The 17695-nt window shown below is 38.9% G+C and overlaps 3 protein-coding genes across 3 annotated transcripts; 2 read left to right on the top strand and 1 right to left on the bottom strand.

The window, feature by feature from the left end:
* Window positions 1-138: 138 nt before the first annotated feature.
* On the bottom strand, window positions 139-3542 carry swsap1 (SWIM-type zinc finger 7 associated protein 1). The gene is made up of 2 exons (XM_058049775.2): window positions 3230-3542; window positions 139-2519 (listed from the first exon to the last, which is right to left on the bottom strand). Exons 1-2 carry the CDS (start codon window positions 3494-3496, stop codon window positions 1962-1964), a joined length of 825 nt encoding a protein of 274 aa, XP_057905758.2. The 5' UTR covers window positions 3497-3542; the 3' UTR covers window positions 139-1961.
* A 226-nt stretch (window positions 3543-3768) lies between these two features.
* On the top strand, window positions 3769-8334 carry znf653 (zinc finger protein 653). The gene is made up of 10 exons (XM_058049350.2): window positions 3769-4085; window positions 4259-4299; window positions 4798-5097; window positions 5162-5661; window positions 5742-5919; window positions 6011-6095; window positions 6215-6326; window positions 6402-6516; window positions 6626-6725; window positions 7212-8334. The coding sequence occupies exons 1-10, from the start codon at window positions 3790-3792 to the stop codon at window positions 7387-7389; spliced, it is 1905 nt and encodes a 634-aa protein (XP_057905333.2). The 5' UTR covers window positions 3769-3789; the 3' UTR covers window positions 7390-8334.
* Window positions 8335-10463: 2129 nt separating this feature from the next.
* Window positions 10464-17091, top strand: tspan34b (tetraspanin 34b). The gene is made up of 8 exons (XM_058049352.2): window positions 10464-10658; window positions 13755-13833; window positions 14951-15166; window positions 15900-15974; window positions 16062-16169; window positions 16246-16386; window positions 16463-16555; window positions 16719-17091. The coding sequence occupies exons 2-8, from the start codon at window positions 13777-13779 to the stop codon at window positions 16776-16778; spliced, it is 750 nt and encodes a 249-aa protein (XP_057905335.2). The 5' UTR covers window positions 10464-10658; window positions 13755-13776; the 3' UTR covers window positions 16779-17091.
* Window positions 17092-17695: the final 604 nt, after the last annotated feature.

Below are 17695 nucleotides of genomic sequence, written 5' to 3'. Positions count from 1 at the left end.
CCAACATGCGCCTTACTATCTGAAAATAGAAGAATTAAAACAAAAAGCACAAAAGGAAAAAAAAATTAAATAAAATGTACAAACCATGTCAACAAACTGCTATTACTAGAAAAATGTTTTATTATCGTCAAATCTCCTTATGTTTCTGGTCAATGTCACAAGTAAATGTGCAAGCCATGGCTAGTTTTAGTTTCGATTAAGTTGGTGGTGTGAAAAAGTGTTTTTTGGGGGTTTTTTTCCACGTATTTGTCACACTTACATGTTTCAGATAATCAAAAAAATAATATTAGTCAGAGACAACACAACTGAACACAAAACAAAACTTTTTGTTATAAAAGGAGAGAAAAAAAAAACACCTAAAAACTGGTTGGGCAACAACTGCAATCAAGCGTTTGTGATAACTTGCAATGAGTTTCTTACAGCGCTGTGGAGGAATTTTGACCCACTCATCTTGTTGTCTTCAGCCACATTGGAGGGTTTTCCAGCATGAAGCACCTCATTAAGGTCATGCCACAGGACTTTGACTAGGCCACTCCAAAGTCTCCATTTTGTTTTTTTCCCAGCCATTCAGAGGTGGACTTGCTGGTGTGTTTTGGATCATTGTCGTGTTGGTTTCAGCTTGAGGTCACCAACAGATGGCCAGATATTCGACTTTACTCTATTTTTTTGGTAGACAGCAGAATTCATGGTTCCATTTATCACAGCAAGTCTTCCGGGTCCTGAAGCAGCAAAACAGCCCAGACTATCACACTACCACCACCATATTTTACTGTTGGTATGATGTTCTTTTTTTAATTATTAAGATTATTAATCATTAAAAACATTTGTTCATTTACAAACTGCATTTTACTGTATGTTCAGTTGTGTTACCATTGACTAATATTTAAATGTATTTGATAATCTGAATCTGAAACGTATAAGTGTGACAAACATGCAAAAGAATAAGAAATCAGGAAGACAGCAAACACCACTGTATGTTGACATCAGTCAGCCAGTTCGAGGGTTGTCAACATAAGCGGGCTCCACTGTACTAACCTCTGAATCAATCATCAATGACATCAATGAATCTTCTAAAAGTAGTTTTTAGGGCGAATTTACAACTGGAGCATGGTATATCCTCCCAGACTCAAAGTAGCATAAAGCACATCAGCAGTTTTGCAATCCTTCATTAATAAAGTACTTGACACTTTATTGTACTAATGCCACTCAGGTTTTGATACAACAAAATGATGACAGTGTTGCATCAAACTTAAATGGAGATCATTGCAATGGCGTGAGTGAAATATTTTCCACAAATACTATTACAACTGAATAACTTAATTGACATTAAGGTCGGAAAACGTAACACAAGGGGGTTGTAGTCCTTTGTAGAGATTTAAACAGACTATATCTTTCAGCCTTGCTACAAAACAATCACTGTATTTGTAAATAACAATGTTCATTTCCAAGTTGTAGAATACAAAATGACTGTAGGCTGTACAGATCTATTTTTATTTTTGTATAGAAAGGTATTGGTGATATTTCAATGCAAAGTTACACTAATGTTTGCCTTTGGTTTGCTTCTCTTATGAAAACATGTTGTACAAACTGATAAAGAGTTCAATAAAGGCTTTGACTACAATACTACAATGTATTATGACATTAATGTGGATAGAATTGAAGGGAATATTAATATTTTGATGTTCCATTCCATTCATTATTACCACAAACTGCCTTTTTACTCTTTTTTTTTTATTCTTTAGCTGTTGTATTTTCTTCATTTTTCTTGAAAGAGAAAGACTTGTGCATTTGTAAACAGGAAGTGCTTCACAACTCAACTCTTTTTTTAATCTCTGCAAAACATGTGTTATGTTAGGATTATGTCTTTCTCATGTGGGTGGACGTACGGTAAGTTATGTACTAAATACCTACTATAGTATATCATATTGCAAGCACTGTATCCATTGTTGATGTAAAGATGCTCAAACTAACTTAAACTCCATTAAACCATCAGGGAATATTAACAACTGCCACTCTTGAGCTAAACCTGCCTTGACCTGAGAGTCTGTGGTGCAAGGCTCATTTGTGATACCAAGTCCAGAAAAATAAATGTGCCACACCTCCTGCTGTCCAGCTTCTGTGGCTTTGTAGCTTCTGTCTTGGTGCAGAGTACATCGTACCTCAAAGTAGCGGTCAAGGGCATCAAGGACAGGATCCGAGACGGGGGAGTCGCCCTTGTCCTCTTGTGACTTATAAGAGGCGATTACGCGGCAGGGGGCTGAGGTCGGTGACTGATGCTTAAGGACGCTTGTGAGAAAAGTAGCCGTGTCGCACAAAAGAGCTGCTAGGTGTGCAGCGCAAGACTGCTCACCTGGGTGATACCCACTGTAGCGATCACATGCAAGTCCGCACAGGAAGTCCTCCAACCTGTCAACGATGACCAGTGACGGAGAAGTGGGAAAGGAGTTGTTGGATTCATGAAGGCCTGCGACTTGCTGAAGCAACTCCTCCACAGTCCTCGGATAGCAGAATCTGATTTTCTTGGAAAAATATAGTAATAAAAATAGTAATAAAAACATTAGCATTGACAAGCTGACAATGTTTACACTCACAGTGTCATTTATGTGGGCTGCATGGCGGCGAGTGGTTAGCGCGCAGACCACACAGCTAGGTGACTTGAGTTCAATTCCACCCTCAGCCATCTCTGTGTGAAGTTTGATTGTTCTCCCTGTGCATGCGTGGGTTTTCTCCGGGTACTCCGGTTTCCTCCCATATTCCAAAAACATGCTAGGTTAATTGGCGACTCCAAATTGTCCATAGGTATGAATGTGAGTGTGAATGGTTGTTTGTCTATATGTGCCCTGTGATTGGCTGGCAACCAGTCCAGCGTGTACCCTGCCTCTCGCCCGAAGACAGCTGGGATAGGCTCCAGCACCCCCGTAACCCTTGTGAGGATAAGCAGTAGAAAATGAATGAATGAATGTAATTTATGCTGATTTATTAGTTGTCTGCATTCTTATAAATTACACTGGCAAACAGCAAAATAACTGATTATTACTATAGACGATACATATTCAGAAATTACTACCGACTTAGTATGAATGGGATGTTTTTTTTGTTTTAAAAAAGACAAATAAACGAGCAGTTTTTGGAGGGAAAAGGTTTAGGGTTCCCATTGACTTTTTAACACTTGTTCTCCCTCTCATACTGCTTTTTTTTACTGGTGCCATTTAATAATTTTATAACATACCTTTAGACTCTCCGGGTTTAGACTTGGTATACATTTCTGCAGAGATGCTGGCAGGCTTTGTATCTGCTCAGGGGCGAAGAACACCACCCTCATCCCCATCTGAGAGGCAGCTGTCACGGCCGTCAGCAGCAGCAGCGAACGTCCGAGACTTTGTTCTCCGACTATTAGGACACTGCACTGTGGAGGTGCAGGGGGAGTTACAACAAGGTCCTTATTTGAGTCCGCTTGAGACATGCTTGCGAAAATATGAGTTAAAATATCTGCCATGTCTGACGCTATCGGTTCTATTTACATGTAGCACATTTGTGTTTGTGTGATTTGCTTCGTGTGAAACCAACGTTAAGATCAATTAGTTCCGGCTTGTTCCGCGGGAGTACACTGGACTCATTTTAGAGATTAATGTAGATGTGAGAATTGTATAGGAATGTTTTGATAATGTTTTTACTACAACACAATAAAAAATATAATATAAAAAATAGTTGCTGTGGTTTTCTCAAGTACATCCTGTTCGAGTCCAGCACAACTTCCGGATGATCACATCATCAGCTGTTGTTGCCAAGATGGCGCATAGCCTGACAGATTTTCAGGTCCCCTTGGACGCTGAAACGGCTGGGGACCACGGGAAAGGTGCTTTAAGGCGCTGCAGGGGACGGCCCAGACTTACAGACTCCGACCGAGCCCAGCGACGCCTTGAATCCCGAAAGAAGTACGATATTCGGAGGGTTTACCTGGGAGAGGCGCACAAGCTTTGGAGTGAGCTCCGGAGGCGCACAAGTCTGAGTGATGCTGGACTTGCAGAGTATTTAATTCTGCTTCATTCCACATTTGGAGAGAAATATCAACAGAAAAATTCACGGTGAGCGTTGCAGCAGGTTATTTGGACGACTTGATTTACTTCAACACCTTAATAAGACCTAACTAAGATTTTCAGTCGGGTAGATTTGTCATGCAACACATTTTTAAAAACAGATTTGCATTTTATTTCCAGCTGACTATACATTCTTCAAATGACACTATTGTGTGTTACAGGAAAAACACTGCAAGTGAGGAGCCTGTAAACAATGGAAAAGGTAAATATTATTTATAGTACAACAATGATGCATAGCATGGGATTGTATGGACAGTGAAAATGATACAGTATATATATATCTTTCCACTGTGGTATATGACAAAAATTGTCCTCTGTGCTCATACGCTAACAAGCTAAGGAAGAGAGACCAACTGTGCTTGCCACCACAAATTAATAAATAAATGTATGGGAAACCCTACAGTTTTAAGGACAAAATAGTGGATTAATTGATCATTAAGTCGATCCCAAGTATGGATGGACATTAAACTCAGTACTGACAGAGGCTTTTGCACGTCAGCCTCCTCAAGAGGGCGTGCGGAGATTCCACACAGGAAACACAACCTTTGAACAAACACTTCTAGGAATCTAGGATCTAAGAAATCACTTTTGGAACAGCTTCCCAACAACCATTAAATAATATCCAACATATTGCATTTTTAAATGACCAAATATACAAATCACTGTTATTTGACACCTTCTTTGTGTGTTGTTTTGCCAGTAAAGAAAGAGCGTGAGTCAAGCCTCCATACCCTGGTGTGTTGGTACCAGGAGCACTTGCGTTCCTGCCCCCATGAGCCCCAGCTTATAGCTTTGGAGCCCCAGCCTAACTTCTCCACGGCTGCTATCTGGCAATGTGACTCCGACCATTCATTTGTGCAACAACTTTTCTCCCCGCTGAGAGAGACAAGTGACTCGGAGGGGGAGGAGAGAGAGCATGGAGATGATTGTGAAAGCGCTGCAAAAAAAGACTCACTGGTGCCTAAGAGATTAGTCGGTCGGGGAAGAAAAACAAACAAAGGTGCGTATTGACAAACTATAAACCGTTATTGTGTCAAACAATAACACACTTCCTATTTTTGTAGATTTAGAAGAAACTACGGTTGTTTCTGAGGTTCAGCACATAACCACAAATAACATAGAACAGAATGAAGATCAATCACATCATGCCAGTATGGAAACCTCCTCCAATGACCCCCCGCTGACCGAACCGCAAGTGTGGGAGATGGAGATGGTACTGGAGCGACCCCAAGGCTCCCCTGAAGCAATGTTTCACTCCCTCGCCTCAGAAGAGGAAGCTGACGATGTGAGGCAAAGCCGAGATGAAGGCGCAAATGAGCAACTTGGAGAAGAGGAGCACATCGGATGTGGTTATGAATGTGTCACTATGGCAACGTCCTTTGTTGATAAATTGGGAAAGCCGGATGAAGACTTGAGTGACTCGGCCCAGTCACCTTCCCAGCCAGAGCTTTTGGCCCCACCCGCCGTGGAAGCAGAGGAGCACAGGGGTGAACTTTTTGACCCTCACACTTTGGAGACGGTGGTGACGAGTTGTGACCAGCAGACTGCTTTAGAAGGCTCACAGGTTAGGATGAGCGTGTGTATTCTATTATAGACATGATGAAACATTGCATTGAAGTTGCCATATATCATTTTGCTTCCCAGCTAATTATCATAACTGGCCCCAGCTACGAGGCTCTTTCATCAGAGGGCATTCAGCTCAACATGGGTGCCGGAAATGTGGAGGAAGTCACTTGCACCGTCCTCGGCGGGGTCACCTACAACCAAGCTTGCGAGTCTGCATCAAAAACTCCAGCAGTGGGCGATGACGTCTCCATGACAGGTGTGTTACATTCAGAGCGGAATCACAAATTCATTACTCCACGCTACTATTTGGGTCCAGTTTGCATTTGAGCCGTTTCTGTGCTTTACAGGATTGAGTGACAAGCAGCTGCAGCAGCCAGCTGTTGACACTCTGGAGCTAAGTAGCGACCGTGAGCTACAACGGAGTCTTAGTCGGTTAGTTGGTTTAAAAAAAAAAACAAAAAACACTACATTAATAAACTGAACCAACATAATAACTTCAAGTGAAGGTGTGTTATGTAACATAAATCTATTATTGCCACTTGAAATGCCAGGTCAAAGAGAAACAGGCGCGGCCCAGTTATTGAGGCTGATGGGATGCTAAAGATGTTCCATTGTCCATACGAGGGTTGCAGTCAAGTCTACGTAGCCATAAGCAGCTTCCAGGTGAGCTTCCACCTGTTTCATTCACATTTAATATTTCAGCTTTTTATTATTTGTTCATCGCGCCACTTTTTGCAGAATCATGTCAACCTAGTTCACAGGAAAGGCAGGACCAAGGTTTGCCCACATCCAGGCTGTGGAAAGAAATTCTACCTTTCCAACCACCTGCATCGCCACATGATCATCCATTCAGGTGACCACACAAAGGAACGCACAAATTTACCTTTTGATCAGTATACTATCTATGGTATATACTGTACTTTTCTCGAAAAAATATCATCTTAATGAATATGTATTTCCAGGAGTCAGAGATTTCATATGTGAGACATGTGGAAAGTCATTTAAGCGCAAGAACCACCTGGAAGTTCACAGGCGGACTCACACAGGAGAAACACCTTTACAGTAAGTTTTTAAGGCTAATAACTTCAAACTCAAAAGGTGTGCCTAATAAATGTACAAACATGTACCAATACAAGTTTAAAATGGGGGGGGGGCAACTTTTAAAGATTTTCATCTGAGCAAAGCATTTAATTGGAGCACAAACGCATAGAAAATGGTAGGATGGCACTGCAATGCTGCCGCTGTCTCAAGGCCAGAGCCCACAGGGAGGCTGACGTCATTACAGACGCAATGAATTATGCATTTTTTCATTTTAAACTCATTAGTACATGTTATTTACATATTGGCACATGCATTTCTCGGGTATACCTTTTAAGTGTTAAGTTGCTGTGTGATGAGTGTAGCGTTCTTTTGTAAGATGACACCATGAATCTGACTGTTATATTGTTATCTATAATGACTGTGATTTCCACTACCAGATTATTTTCTTGTTTTGGTTCTTAACACATTGCTTCCTTCCATTCCTCTTTCAACACCATCATCAAATAGATGTGAAATCTGCGGCTATCAATGTCGTCAGCGTGCGTCCCTAAACTGGCACATGAAGAAACACACTCCAGAAGCCCACTACAACTACACGTGCGAGTTCTGCAGCAAGCGCTTCGAGAAACTGGACAGTGTTAAATTCCACAAGCTGAAGAGCCACCCAGAAAAACTGTCCTCCTGAGGGGGTTCGGGCTATGGCTGAAAAGGAACTGAAGTACCAGAGGAAGACTCTTGATGAATATTAGTTGTGTTTTTCAAAACAACAACAAAGGTCTGATTAGCTGCTGTGCAGGACACAGCCTGTTGTAATTCAATTATTATTGTTAATGAGAAAAAAAATACACTTTCAATTTTACCAGAGGACATTTCATGTTGTGTTTTTTTTTTTTCATTCAACCATGATTATAGCATTATTGTTACAAGCATGTGTGTATTGCCAGAGCAGACAGTAGCATGAGCGGTGTAGCTTTAAGCACCAAGGCATTGTTTTGGTAAATATTCAAAATATTCAAGTCCGCAAGAATATAATGTTTGGAAAGGAAGTAATCCAGATGTTGCAGGTTGCCATCTTTGCACATAGTTTTATTATGAAGGCTGATTACAACCAAAATAAGAATTGTTGTGTAGTTTGTGAATATTAAGCTAGCAGCACATCTGTGTTATTTAAACTGTGAAAATGACAAGATTGAGGTTGTAATTTAAGATGACGTATTACTGTTACTGACACTGAACAAAGGCGCGTGTGTGTGCGAATCTTCCATTTACTATCGATTTACTTACACTTCCAGTCAAGTGAATATTATATGACAATTTCTCAGGAAAAATTCTGTCCGACTGTGTCACGTTATATTGTTTGTCTGTTATTTTCTAAGCACTTTTTCTTCCTTGTCAGTCCTTTCAACTGATGAATCATTAAAATACGTGGCCTCTATTCACACCGTACTATTATTTAACTAAATGTCATTTGCAGTGTGCAGCATGCCTCTTACGTAAAGCACTTGCGGGTGTTTGTGTCGAGTGTGGGTGTGCACAAGACACATTAGTGTCATGGCACAGTCATGACCGATACTCAACCTTTCACTCACTCTATGTCATTTAAACTGGGGAATATTTAGGGAAATATACATACATGTGACTGTAAATGACTATTTAGAAGATTAGATTAGGGTTTGGAGATATGCGTTATTTACTTTGTGGATGTATTACCTACTTAAACACAATGAATTAGTTTTCCTATCACGTTAATCATTCATTCTTTTATTTGCAGTGTAGTCCATTTCAATGCGTCACTCATGTTCTTTCATCGCATTGTGAAGGTCAGGCAAACCAAAGTATTCAATGTACTAAGAAGTTATATATATACTGTACAGAAGAAAATGCATCTCAGATTTTTTCCCGCTCATGAATATTATATAATATATATTATAATATGTGATATTATGTACACCTGTTCATTCAGTCATGTTACACATTGGTATCAGTATAGGCTGATGTAGGCATGGGACAATATCAGCGTATGGGTTATCGGACATCCCTAATTAGGACTTATTTATTCTTTACTTTCTTTACTACTTTTACTTTCAACTTTTTTACTAAAATTATTTTTCCTCATGAATTTATTCTCATTGCATGTTCTCCCCGTGCATGCGTGGGTTTTCTCCGGGTACTCCGGTTTCCTCCCACATTCCAAAAACATGCTAGGTTAATTGGCCACTCCAAATTGTCCATAGGTATGAATGTGAGTGTGAATGGTTGTTTGTCTATATGTGCCCTGTGATTGGCTGGCGACCAGTCCAGGGTGTACCCCGCCTCTCGCCCGAAGACAGCTGGGATAGGCTCCAGCACCCCCGCGACCCTTGTGAGGAAAAAGCGGTAGAAATGAATGAACGAATGAATGAATTTATTCTCACATTTTTTTGTCATGAGATTGTGATTTTCTCCATCACTATTTAGATGTTATTCTTTGTTTCTGCTGTTTTATTAATTTGCCAACTATTTTAACATTGTTTTTGTACATTGTTTTCTCGTAATTATGACTTTATTCCAATAATATTTTGACTTTATTCCTGTAACAAAAAAATAACAACCCCAAGAAAGTTTGAAACCCACGCCCAACCATGACTTTGGTATCTACGTTCATTAAGGAATTGCACCACCTTGTCCTAAAACGGAACACCAACAGCAAAAATAGAAAAATATTAAGAGGAAAAAGTCACTTGAAAAACAAAACGATGGAGAAAGTGGTAATTTTGTGAAAATCAGGTTATAATGGTCATAATTATGAGAGGAAAAGGAACAAAAAGAAAGAATAAAGTAACTGGGAAAAAAACATCAGAAATGCATAACATGTACGTGAATAAAGTCAAAATATTGAAAGAAAAATGTATAATAATGAAAAAAGTCCAAGTTTTACAAGAATAAAATCGTAATAATGTTAAAGTTAAAATAAGTACAAATATTAAAGTAAAAACAAAATATGTAAAAAAAAAACAAAACAATGGATAAAGTGGTAATTTTGTGAAAGTCAGGTGATAATGGTCATAATTATGAGAGGAAAAGGAACAAAAAGAAAGAATAAAAAAGTAACTGGAGAAAAACCCGGCAGAAATGTATAACATTTACGTGAATTAAGTCAAAATATTGAAAGAAAAATGTATAAAAATGAAAGAAGTCCAAGTTTTACAAGAATAAAGTCGTAATAATGTTAAAGTTAAAATAAGTAAAAATAAAAGACAATATAAGACGAAATATGTAAAAAAAAAAAAAAGGGCAAAAAAGTTAAGTATTCATTCATTCATTTTCTACCGCTTATCCTCAGGAGGGTCGCGGGGGGTGCTGGAGCCTATCCCAGCTGTCTTCCGGGGAGAGGCGGGTTACGCCCTGGACTGGTTGCCAGCCAATCAAAAAGTGAAGTAACAATAGTATATTTTTTTGAGCTACAGTACAGTATATCATAAAGCTGAGATGACTATTACCACTCATGACACAGTTGACACTCCCACTCATCGGGATCATATGCATTCATATCTCATCGCCCCGTCAACTGACAATTAATTACAAATGTGACTTATTTCCCCCTTTGTCATTTGCTTCTTTAGAATGTTTTGATTCTAAGTGGCGGTGAGTGTGTGTTTACAAACAGGTGATCCCACAGCGCTGGCAAGCCCTAAGCCCAGCTCCATGGTGATGCGTGTTACTCAGCTGCTTTGGCCACACCCCCTACCACCCCCTCCCCTGTTAGTACATATAACATGCTATCCTCCTTAAAATAACAGGAGAAAAATCATCTACAGCTCTTTCGGATGTAAGACGAGCCACACTGGATGAGACTTGACTCTTGTTTGTGACTTTTTTCCACCCCCACAGGAACATTTTCCATCACCGGAGTCAAGGAAGAGACTCTGTAGGGGACCCAGCACCAGAGCACACCTTTGGATAGTTTCCTGACAGGTACGGTGTATGGCTTGACTTACTGTGTATTTCAGTTGTTTTATCTGTAAACATGGCACCTATGCCAATGTTGAAGTATGTATATATTTTACATGGATGCTGCTCAGTGAGGGTTTACTATGAGGTCTAACATCGGGATGGGGTCATGTTCAAACATTTGCATGTGTTTGTTGATGTGCAGCTCTAATTTGCATTGGATTGGGAGAATTGCATTTTCTAATGTTTTCTTTTTGTTTTTCATGACTGCTTTATTAATAATGTCTAACCAGAGTGACTCCGTACTGAACATGATGCAGTGATAACAGATGATCTATTGAGGCAATGCATACATTACATTAGTCCATATCGCAAAATACTAGCCTGAGTAGGATAACACTTAATAGCACTGTGTTGTGCTAATTGGGGACGATAGTCAACATCTACTGGTCTTTACTAATTTTACAGTCATTTTTACAGCCACGCAGCTAGGGGACCCGAGTTTGATTCCACACTGGGGCATCTCTGTGTGGAGTTTGCATGTTCTCCTCATGCATGCGTGGGTTTTCTCCGGGTACTCCGGCTTCCTCCCACATTCCAAAAACATGCTAGGTTAATTGGCGACTCCAAATTGCCCATAGGTATGAATGTGAGTGTGAATGGTTGTTTGTCTATATGTGCCCTGTGACTGGCTGGCGACCAGTCCATGGTGTACCCTTCCTCTCGTCTGAAGACAGCTGGGATAGGCTCCAGCACACCCACAACCATCGTGAGGATAAGTGGTAGAGAATGAATGAATGATGAGGTAAAGTGGCGAGAGTGTATACAAAATACAAACAATAATAGTGATTAGTTTTGATTGACAGAAAGATAGTGACAATAAAAGGTGTCAGAGACAATAATAAACATACTTTTATTAATAAATCTAAAAATCATACAGAAAATTATCTTCATGAATCTTTAAAACAAATTCTGGAAATCTAAAATAAACATAAAAAGCCATATTTATATATGTCTATATGTCTATTTTTAACTCATAATAGGGTTTAGTCAATGAATGTGAGTGTGAATGGTTGTTTGTCTATATGTGCCCTGTGATTGGCTGGCGACCAGTCCAGGATGTACCCCGCCTCTCGCACACGAAGACAGCTGGGATAGGCTTCAGCACCCCCGCGACCTTCGTGAGGATAAGCGGTAAAAAATGAATGAATGAATGCTTGAACTGTGTCTTTTCACTGCGATCGGCTGGCGACCAGTCCAGGGTGTACCCTGCCTCTCGCCCAAAATCAGTTGGGATAGGCTCCAACATACCCCTGCAACACTTGTGAGGATAAACGGCATAGAAAAGGGATGGATGGATGTATCTTTTCACTAAAATCTGCTTTCTCCCTTTTTTAGTCGGGAACTGATATTTTCCTGAAACTTACTACAACTGCTGATTACTATAGAACAGAAAAAGGTAGAAAAAAACTTTTTTTCCCTGATGAAGACAGGAGTCAAATCTTTGTTTTGGTAGGTTCCATGTTTATATAGCCATAGAAAAAAATATTCAGTGTACCTCGAAAGATTAGTAAAAATTGTATAAAATGGCTGGTACTGAAGGGGTTGTCTTCTGAAAAGGTGCCGAGAATGAATGCGTTAATATAAGCTGTTAAGCATGAAACAAATAAACCATTACATTACCAAGGCAGAGGGGGGTGTCAAGGCAACTATGACTGTATGCACCAAGACCACTAACCTGTGACCCCCAAATATATGATTAACCTGATGTGGACCAGCAGGCTCAGTGAGCTGACAAACTCCTTCCTGCTTTTGCTCTATTAATTCTGGTTATCTGTTGGGCAGTTAAATAAGACATAGGGCAGTAATACACATGAGTAGTGAGTAATAACGGGCTGTGGCAATATTTGAGAAAGCAACAAGTTACTACACACAAAAGAGTTTCAGGGATAATAATTCATTTTGTAACGCCAAACAAAGAGCACAGAGGGCTACACAAATACACACTCTTTACATCTGGAGAGGTCATCTGGAAAGAGATTTAAAGATGAGAGAGAACAATATTCTTGTATCGGGCCGCAAATGGACATTTGGGGCTCTCGCTGTGGTGTGCTGGAGTCCCAAAGACATTTTTTTTAAATCAAGAGACACACTTCTGTAATAAAAGTTTGCAAGTTTGAAGTAGTTTTAAGATGGGAAAAAAAACGACCAAAAGTTGGCAGAACTGCGTTTTATAAGAGCATTTTTTTGCTGAAAAACAATATTATCCAACTCTTAATTTCCGATATCAGCTGACATAATACCGATAAGTGAAACATGACATCTCCTGTGGTGGAATGAACATGTGTTATATACAGCATTTTTTAAATATTGGTTGTCATGATTGGGAAAAAATATGATACAGATATCTCATTTTTATGCCGATATCGAGCATCCTTAATTATTAGTATCAATATTTCAACAATTTCTCCTTAATTTTGCTTTTTTCCATTTTTATTTTATTTTTTTATTTTTTTATGAACAATGGGCCAATAACAAAATTAGCTGCAGCCTGCAAGCGGCCCCCACGCTTCAAGTTGGACACACATGCTTTAATAATTAATTGGTTGTCATTGTAAAAAAACCAAAATATTTTCATAAAAACTAAATAACTGGTTAGTAACTTTTGTGTGTAAAATGTAACTTTTTCTTCATATTTGCTGAATAATGTCACACCTCTTCCACGACACGTCTCTTATAAGTGATAAATTAACAGACACAAAATAACAACATAAACCTAACACAAATCATTTGCGCAACATTTGTGTCCAAGTTTTGGCCCTTCCTCAAAGCTTTCCCAGAAAATACACCAGGAACACTTCCTGGTGAAGCAAACCAAACAAAGCCTTAAAACCCTTGCTGCTTGTAAGGTGAGACGTGTTTGTTGAATGTCATGTGGATGAATTGAAAAGCATGTTTGAGAAGGAAAGGTTATTATATTCATAAAGGTTGGAAAAAAGGAGAACAGGTGTATCCTGCCCCTCCCACTGGACAAAGCTAACAAAGTCTTTAATGTCAATAGTGTAAGGATTTAACGTCACTGAGATAACTGCACTTTTCTTTTTTTTTTTTTCAATGTAGTTTGGAAACATCTGCTGAAGAAATGGGATGCTTTGGTTTCCTCAAGTTTATGATGTTCCTTTTCAATGGGATCATCTTTGTAAGTTGATGCTTTTGATACTTAATTTTTGGTATTTAATGCATACCACACCATATAAGACATTATATATATGATATACAAATATATCTGGAGGGAAATGACATTTGCAACACAGAATTATCATTACTTGCAGCCTCTCTAAAAATACAGTAATCCCTTATGTATGGCCCATCTGTGATAAGTGAATTGCCGTGGAGTAGGATTCCTTATTGATAAATGACAATTTTTTTTTGTTGGAGCATTTAAAACCTGTTTACCACCTTCTAAATATGTTACGGTTGTACGGCTGACAAGTGGTTAGCGCGCAGGCCACACAGCTAGGAGACCTGAGTTTGATTCCACTCTCGGCCATCTCTGTGTGGAGTTTCTCCGAGTACTCCGGTTTCCTCCCACATTCCAAAAACATGCTAGGTTAATTGGTGACTCCAAATTGTCCATAGGTATGAATGTGAGTGTGAATGGTTGTTTGTCTATATGTGCCCTGTGATTGGCTGGCGACCAGTCCAGGGTGTACCCCGCTTCTTGCCTGAAGACAGCTGGGATAGGCTCCAGCATCCCCGCGACCCACATGAGGATAAGCGGTAGAAAATGAATGAATGATGAGAGCCCTTTAGGCATAAAATAACACCCCTATAGTCACCTTTACATACATATTAATCAATAAAGATATACATAGTATCAGTGAGGGACGGACCCGAAGTGATGTTTGTTAGGGATTATTGTTCCTGTTGGGAGATAATTCAAACCTGTAATAAATGCCTGTTGTTACGGCAAGTCTGGTGCTTGTGCGTCTCACTGAACATTACAATAAAAATACAATATATCACATCTTTGAATGCATCTTCTGCATGCCTTATATGTGTATATTACTTAATTTAGCCATTTTAATTCTTGAAAATGATTAATTTAGGCAATAAATGCATCATTAAGCATATTATTGGATTAATAATAGGCCACAGTCAACCATGAAATAAATATGATTTGTTAAAAACATGATCATGTGAAGCACTGTGATGTGGGACGATCGTACTTGAACATTTTCTTCAATTACAGTTAGCTAATAAGATATCATGATACAGTTTTCAACACTGACCGAATATGCATCCTTATATCCCAGGTAGCAGGTGCAGCCATCCTGGGTGTTGGCATCTGGGTGAAGGTGGATAGCGGCTCTATCCTGGGCTTCCTCGGGAGCATTGATAACGCACCCACAGAGCTCAATCAGGTGCTCAATGTGGGCTACCTGCTGATCGCCGTCGGCGCACTGCTGGTCATCATCGGCTTCCTGGGCTGCTGCGGCGCTGCCAGAGAGAGCAAGTGCATGCTGCTGCTGGTAGGCGGTCTGATGGATGAAACAAGTGTTATGTTTTCCAGTTTGCATGTGTTAAAACTATTAACTATCACCAGTGGTGTCATTAGGCCTATTTTAGGGGGACTTCAGACCCCCTAAAATGTTCTTTATAATTCCAAATAATTTGATATTTTTTATTGATTTTTTTAAATTTATTGATTTTTTTTAATAAAAAAATCAACGGACATCAGCAGACAAATTTCATATAATAGGGCAAAAGCAGGCTAATAAGCAAGCCGATAAACCTATAGTAATAATCAGAAGAAGAATAATGATGATAGTAATAATAATAGGCTAATTAATAATATAATCATGATTATTATATAATTGATCACTGTCCACTAGACAGAATGGTTGCAGAGCTATAGCAGTGGTTTTGCAGTGTAGATTGTGTGTACTTGTGTAAATTTAATGGTGGCCTAAAACAATTGAATATTTCTACTAAATCTGTCCAAAAGTGGGAAAGTTATATCCCGGTTCTTGTTCGTTATTTGTTTGTTTTGATTTTTTTTTAATGCCTACTACATTCATTCATATCCTGTGCATCTCCAGGGGGCTAAGTCCCCCTGTTCTCAGAACCTAGTGACGCCCCTGACTATCACCACTAGTCTTTAATGGGTGATGGTGCATATTTAGGGTGTCAGATATGAATTATATGTCTTCAGGGTTGACTTTTGGTTGAGTAAAGTAAAACTATTTTGATTTATTTCCCCAGTTTTTTATCATAATCCTGCTGGTCTTCATAGCAGAGGTTGCAGGAGCTGTGGTGATCTTGGTCTTCAGACCTTTGGTAAGTTCAGACATCCAGAACACTTGATTAATACTGCTTTTAAGTACCTTGGCTGTCCAAGTGACAGAATGAATGTTTCCATGGTAGGCCGAAGAGTTATTTGCCAAGCTTGGTACGGCAGCCGTGAAGAGCATAAAGAAGGACTATGGGAAGAACGCTGACATTACAGGACTGTGGGATACAACAATGAACACAGTGCGTAAACAAAACTCACGGTTATCAATTAAGACTGACACCTATGTGACATGTATTCTCTTTTTTTTCTACTTAGTTAAAATGTTGTGGAATCTACAACTCGTCAAACTTTGTTGACTCTCCATATTATATGGCCAACAACAATCAATACCCGCCTCCGTGCTGCGCTTCCGCTGATAATAAGCCCTGTAATCAAACAGTGATCGACAATTTCTCGGTACGTATTGAAAAGATCCCACCTCCAATGTGTTGGTGGCCTACTTCATCTAACTTGTGTTCTGTATTCTTCTCAGACGGTTCCAGGTTGCTTTGCAAAGATAGAGCAGTTGATTGATGACAACACAGAGGTGATTGTTGGCGTGGCGCTGGGAATCGCAGCTCTTGAGGTATGAACTCGCTTCAAAAATGATATAGACTAGAATAGTCCGACTCCACCATATAACTTAACAATGGTAAATACTGCATGTGTGCGAAATACAAGAAGTAGGCCTGAATTAACTCAATACTCATTTATAATTCCATTACTTTTTCTTTGTGTATTCCCCACAGATATGTGCCATGACTGTTTCCATGATCCTTTACTGCAAGATAGATTCCAAGTCACGTTAGCTGCCACAGTCACTTCTCATCCTGCCTGTAACGGGTTTTATTTAGTAGAAATGTGTCATTTCAGCAATCAGAATGATAGAAATATATATTTTTTTCAGTTTAAACATAGCAATGATAACTTTATGCATAACATTACAGCTCCTGCCAGGGAATATTTAACAAGTCAGAAAATTGCCTCTATGACATAATATTCAGGAATTACATAACGAAATGGAACCATTCATGTTAGATACAGGAAATTCCTAATTTGTTCCCAATAAGAAGTTATCTGTATATTTGTTGTATGCAATACGATTCATTTTGAAATAAAATAAATATGTATTTCTACACTTTTTTCACAGCAGTAGAACGTATTTAAATTTCTATCTGTGACTTAACTTTCATATTTTGTGTGTATTCAAATGCTGAATCGGATGCACGTGTCATATATAGTGTACAAGGCAGAATGGGCGCCATCTAGTGACCGTTTTTGACTATTACAAAATAAAATAGCAGATACAATGCAAATCAACTAAAATACTAAATTCACTGAAACAGAGGAAAGTATTTCTTTGTTGAAAAAAACGTAATATGTATTGATTTATTATTGTCCGAAACGCTCATCTGTAGTGGAAATATAAATACATCAATATTATCAAATATATAATTAACTTAATTATGACTACAGTGCAGCTTTGTGCATAGAAAATTAATTTAAAACGCCCTCTTTTGGAATGATAACGTCTTTTTGAATGCAAATACACCCATAAAATGTAAGTAATGTATGGAAATAGTCAGTATTTATTTATTTCAATTCTATGTGAGTTAAAAAAAACATGTCATAAAAGCTCTTAACAAAAAACTACAATGACAAAGTTAGAAAATCAATACGGGATCATATATTTATCTTCTCTTTAGGTGCATCTACAAAAAATGAA

The sequence above is a fragment of the Doryrhamphus excisus genome, linkage group LG16 (genome assembly GCF_037039965.1).
Source record: "Doryrhamphus excisus strain RoL-2023G ecotype Guam linkage group LG16, RoL_Dexc_Guam_v1.1, whole genome shotgun sequence".
NCBI lineage: Eukaryota > Metazoa > Chordata > Actinopteri > Syngnathiformes > Syngnathidae > Doryrhamphus > Doryrhamphus excisus.
Note: the sequence above shows the minus strand (reverse complement) of the source record. Positions and strands in the feature narration are given on the sequence as shown.

Coding starts and splice junctions, on each gene's coding strand:
- swsap1 (XM_058049775.2), bottom strand. CDS start 3,496: ATGGCAGATATTTTAACTCATATTTTCGCAAGCATGTCTCAAGCGGAC. Junction 2,520..3,229: donor TAAACCCGGAGAGTCTAAAG/GTATGTTATAAA, acceptor TATTTTTCCAAG/AAAATCAGATTCTGCTATCC.
- znf653 (XM_058049350.2), top strand. CDS start 3,790: ATGGCGCATAGCCTGACAGATTTTCAGGTCCCCTTGGACGCTGAAACG. Junction 6,517..6,625: donor CCACATGATCATCCATTCAG/GTGACCACACAA, acceptor ATGTATTTCCAG/GAGTCAGAGATTTCATATGT. Junction 6,726..7,211: donor ACAGGAGAAACACCTTTACA/GTAAGTTTTTAA, acceptor ATCATCAAATAG/ATGTGAAATCTGCGGCTATC.
- tspan34b (XM_058049352.2), top strand. CDS start 13,777: ATGGGATGCTTTGGTTTCCTCAAGTTTATGATGTTCCTTTTCAATGGG. Junction 16,170..16,245: donor GGGATACAACAATGAACACA/GTGCGTAAACAA, acceptor TTTTCTACTTAG/TTAAAATGTTGTGGAATCTA. Junction 16,387..16,462: donor CAGTGATCGACAATTTCTCG/GTACGTATTGAA, acceptor TATTCTTCTCAG/ACGGTTCCAGGTTGCTTTGC.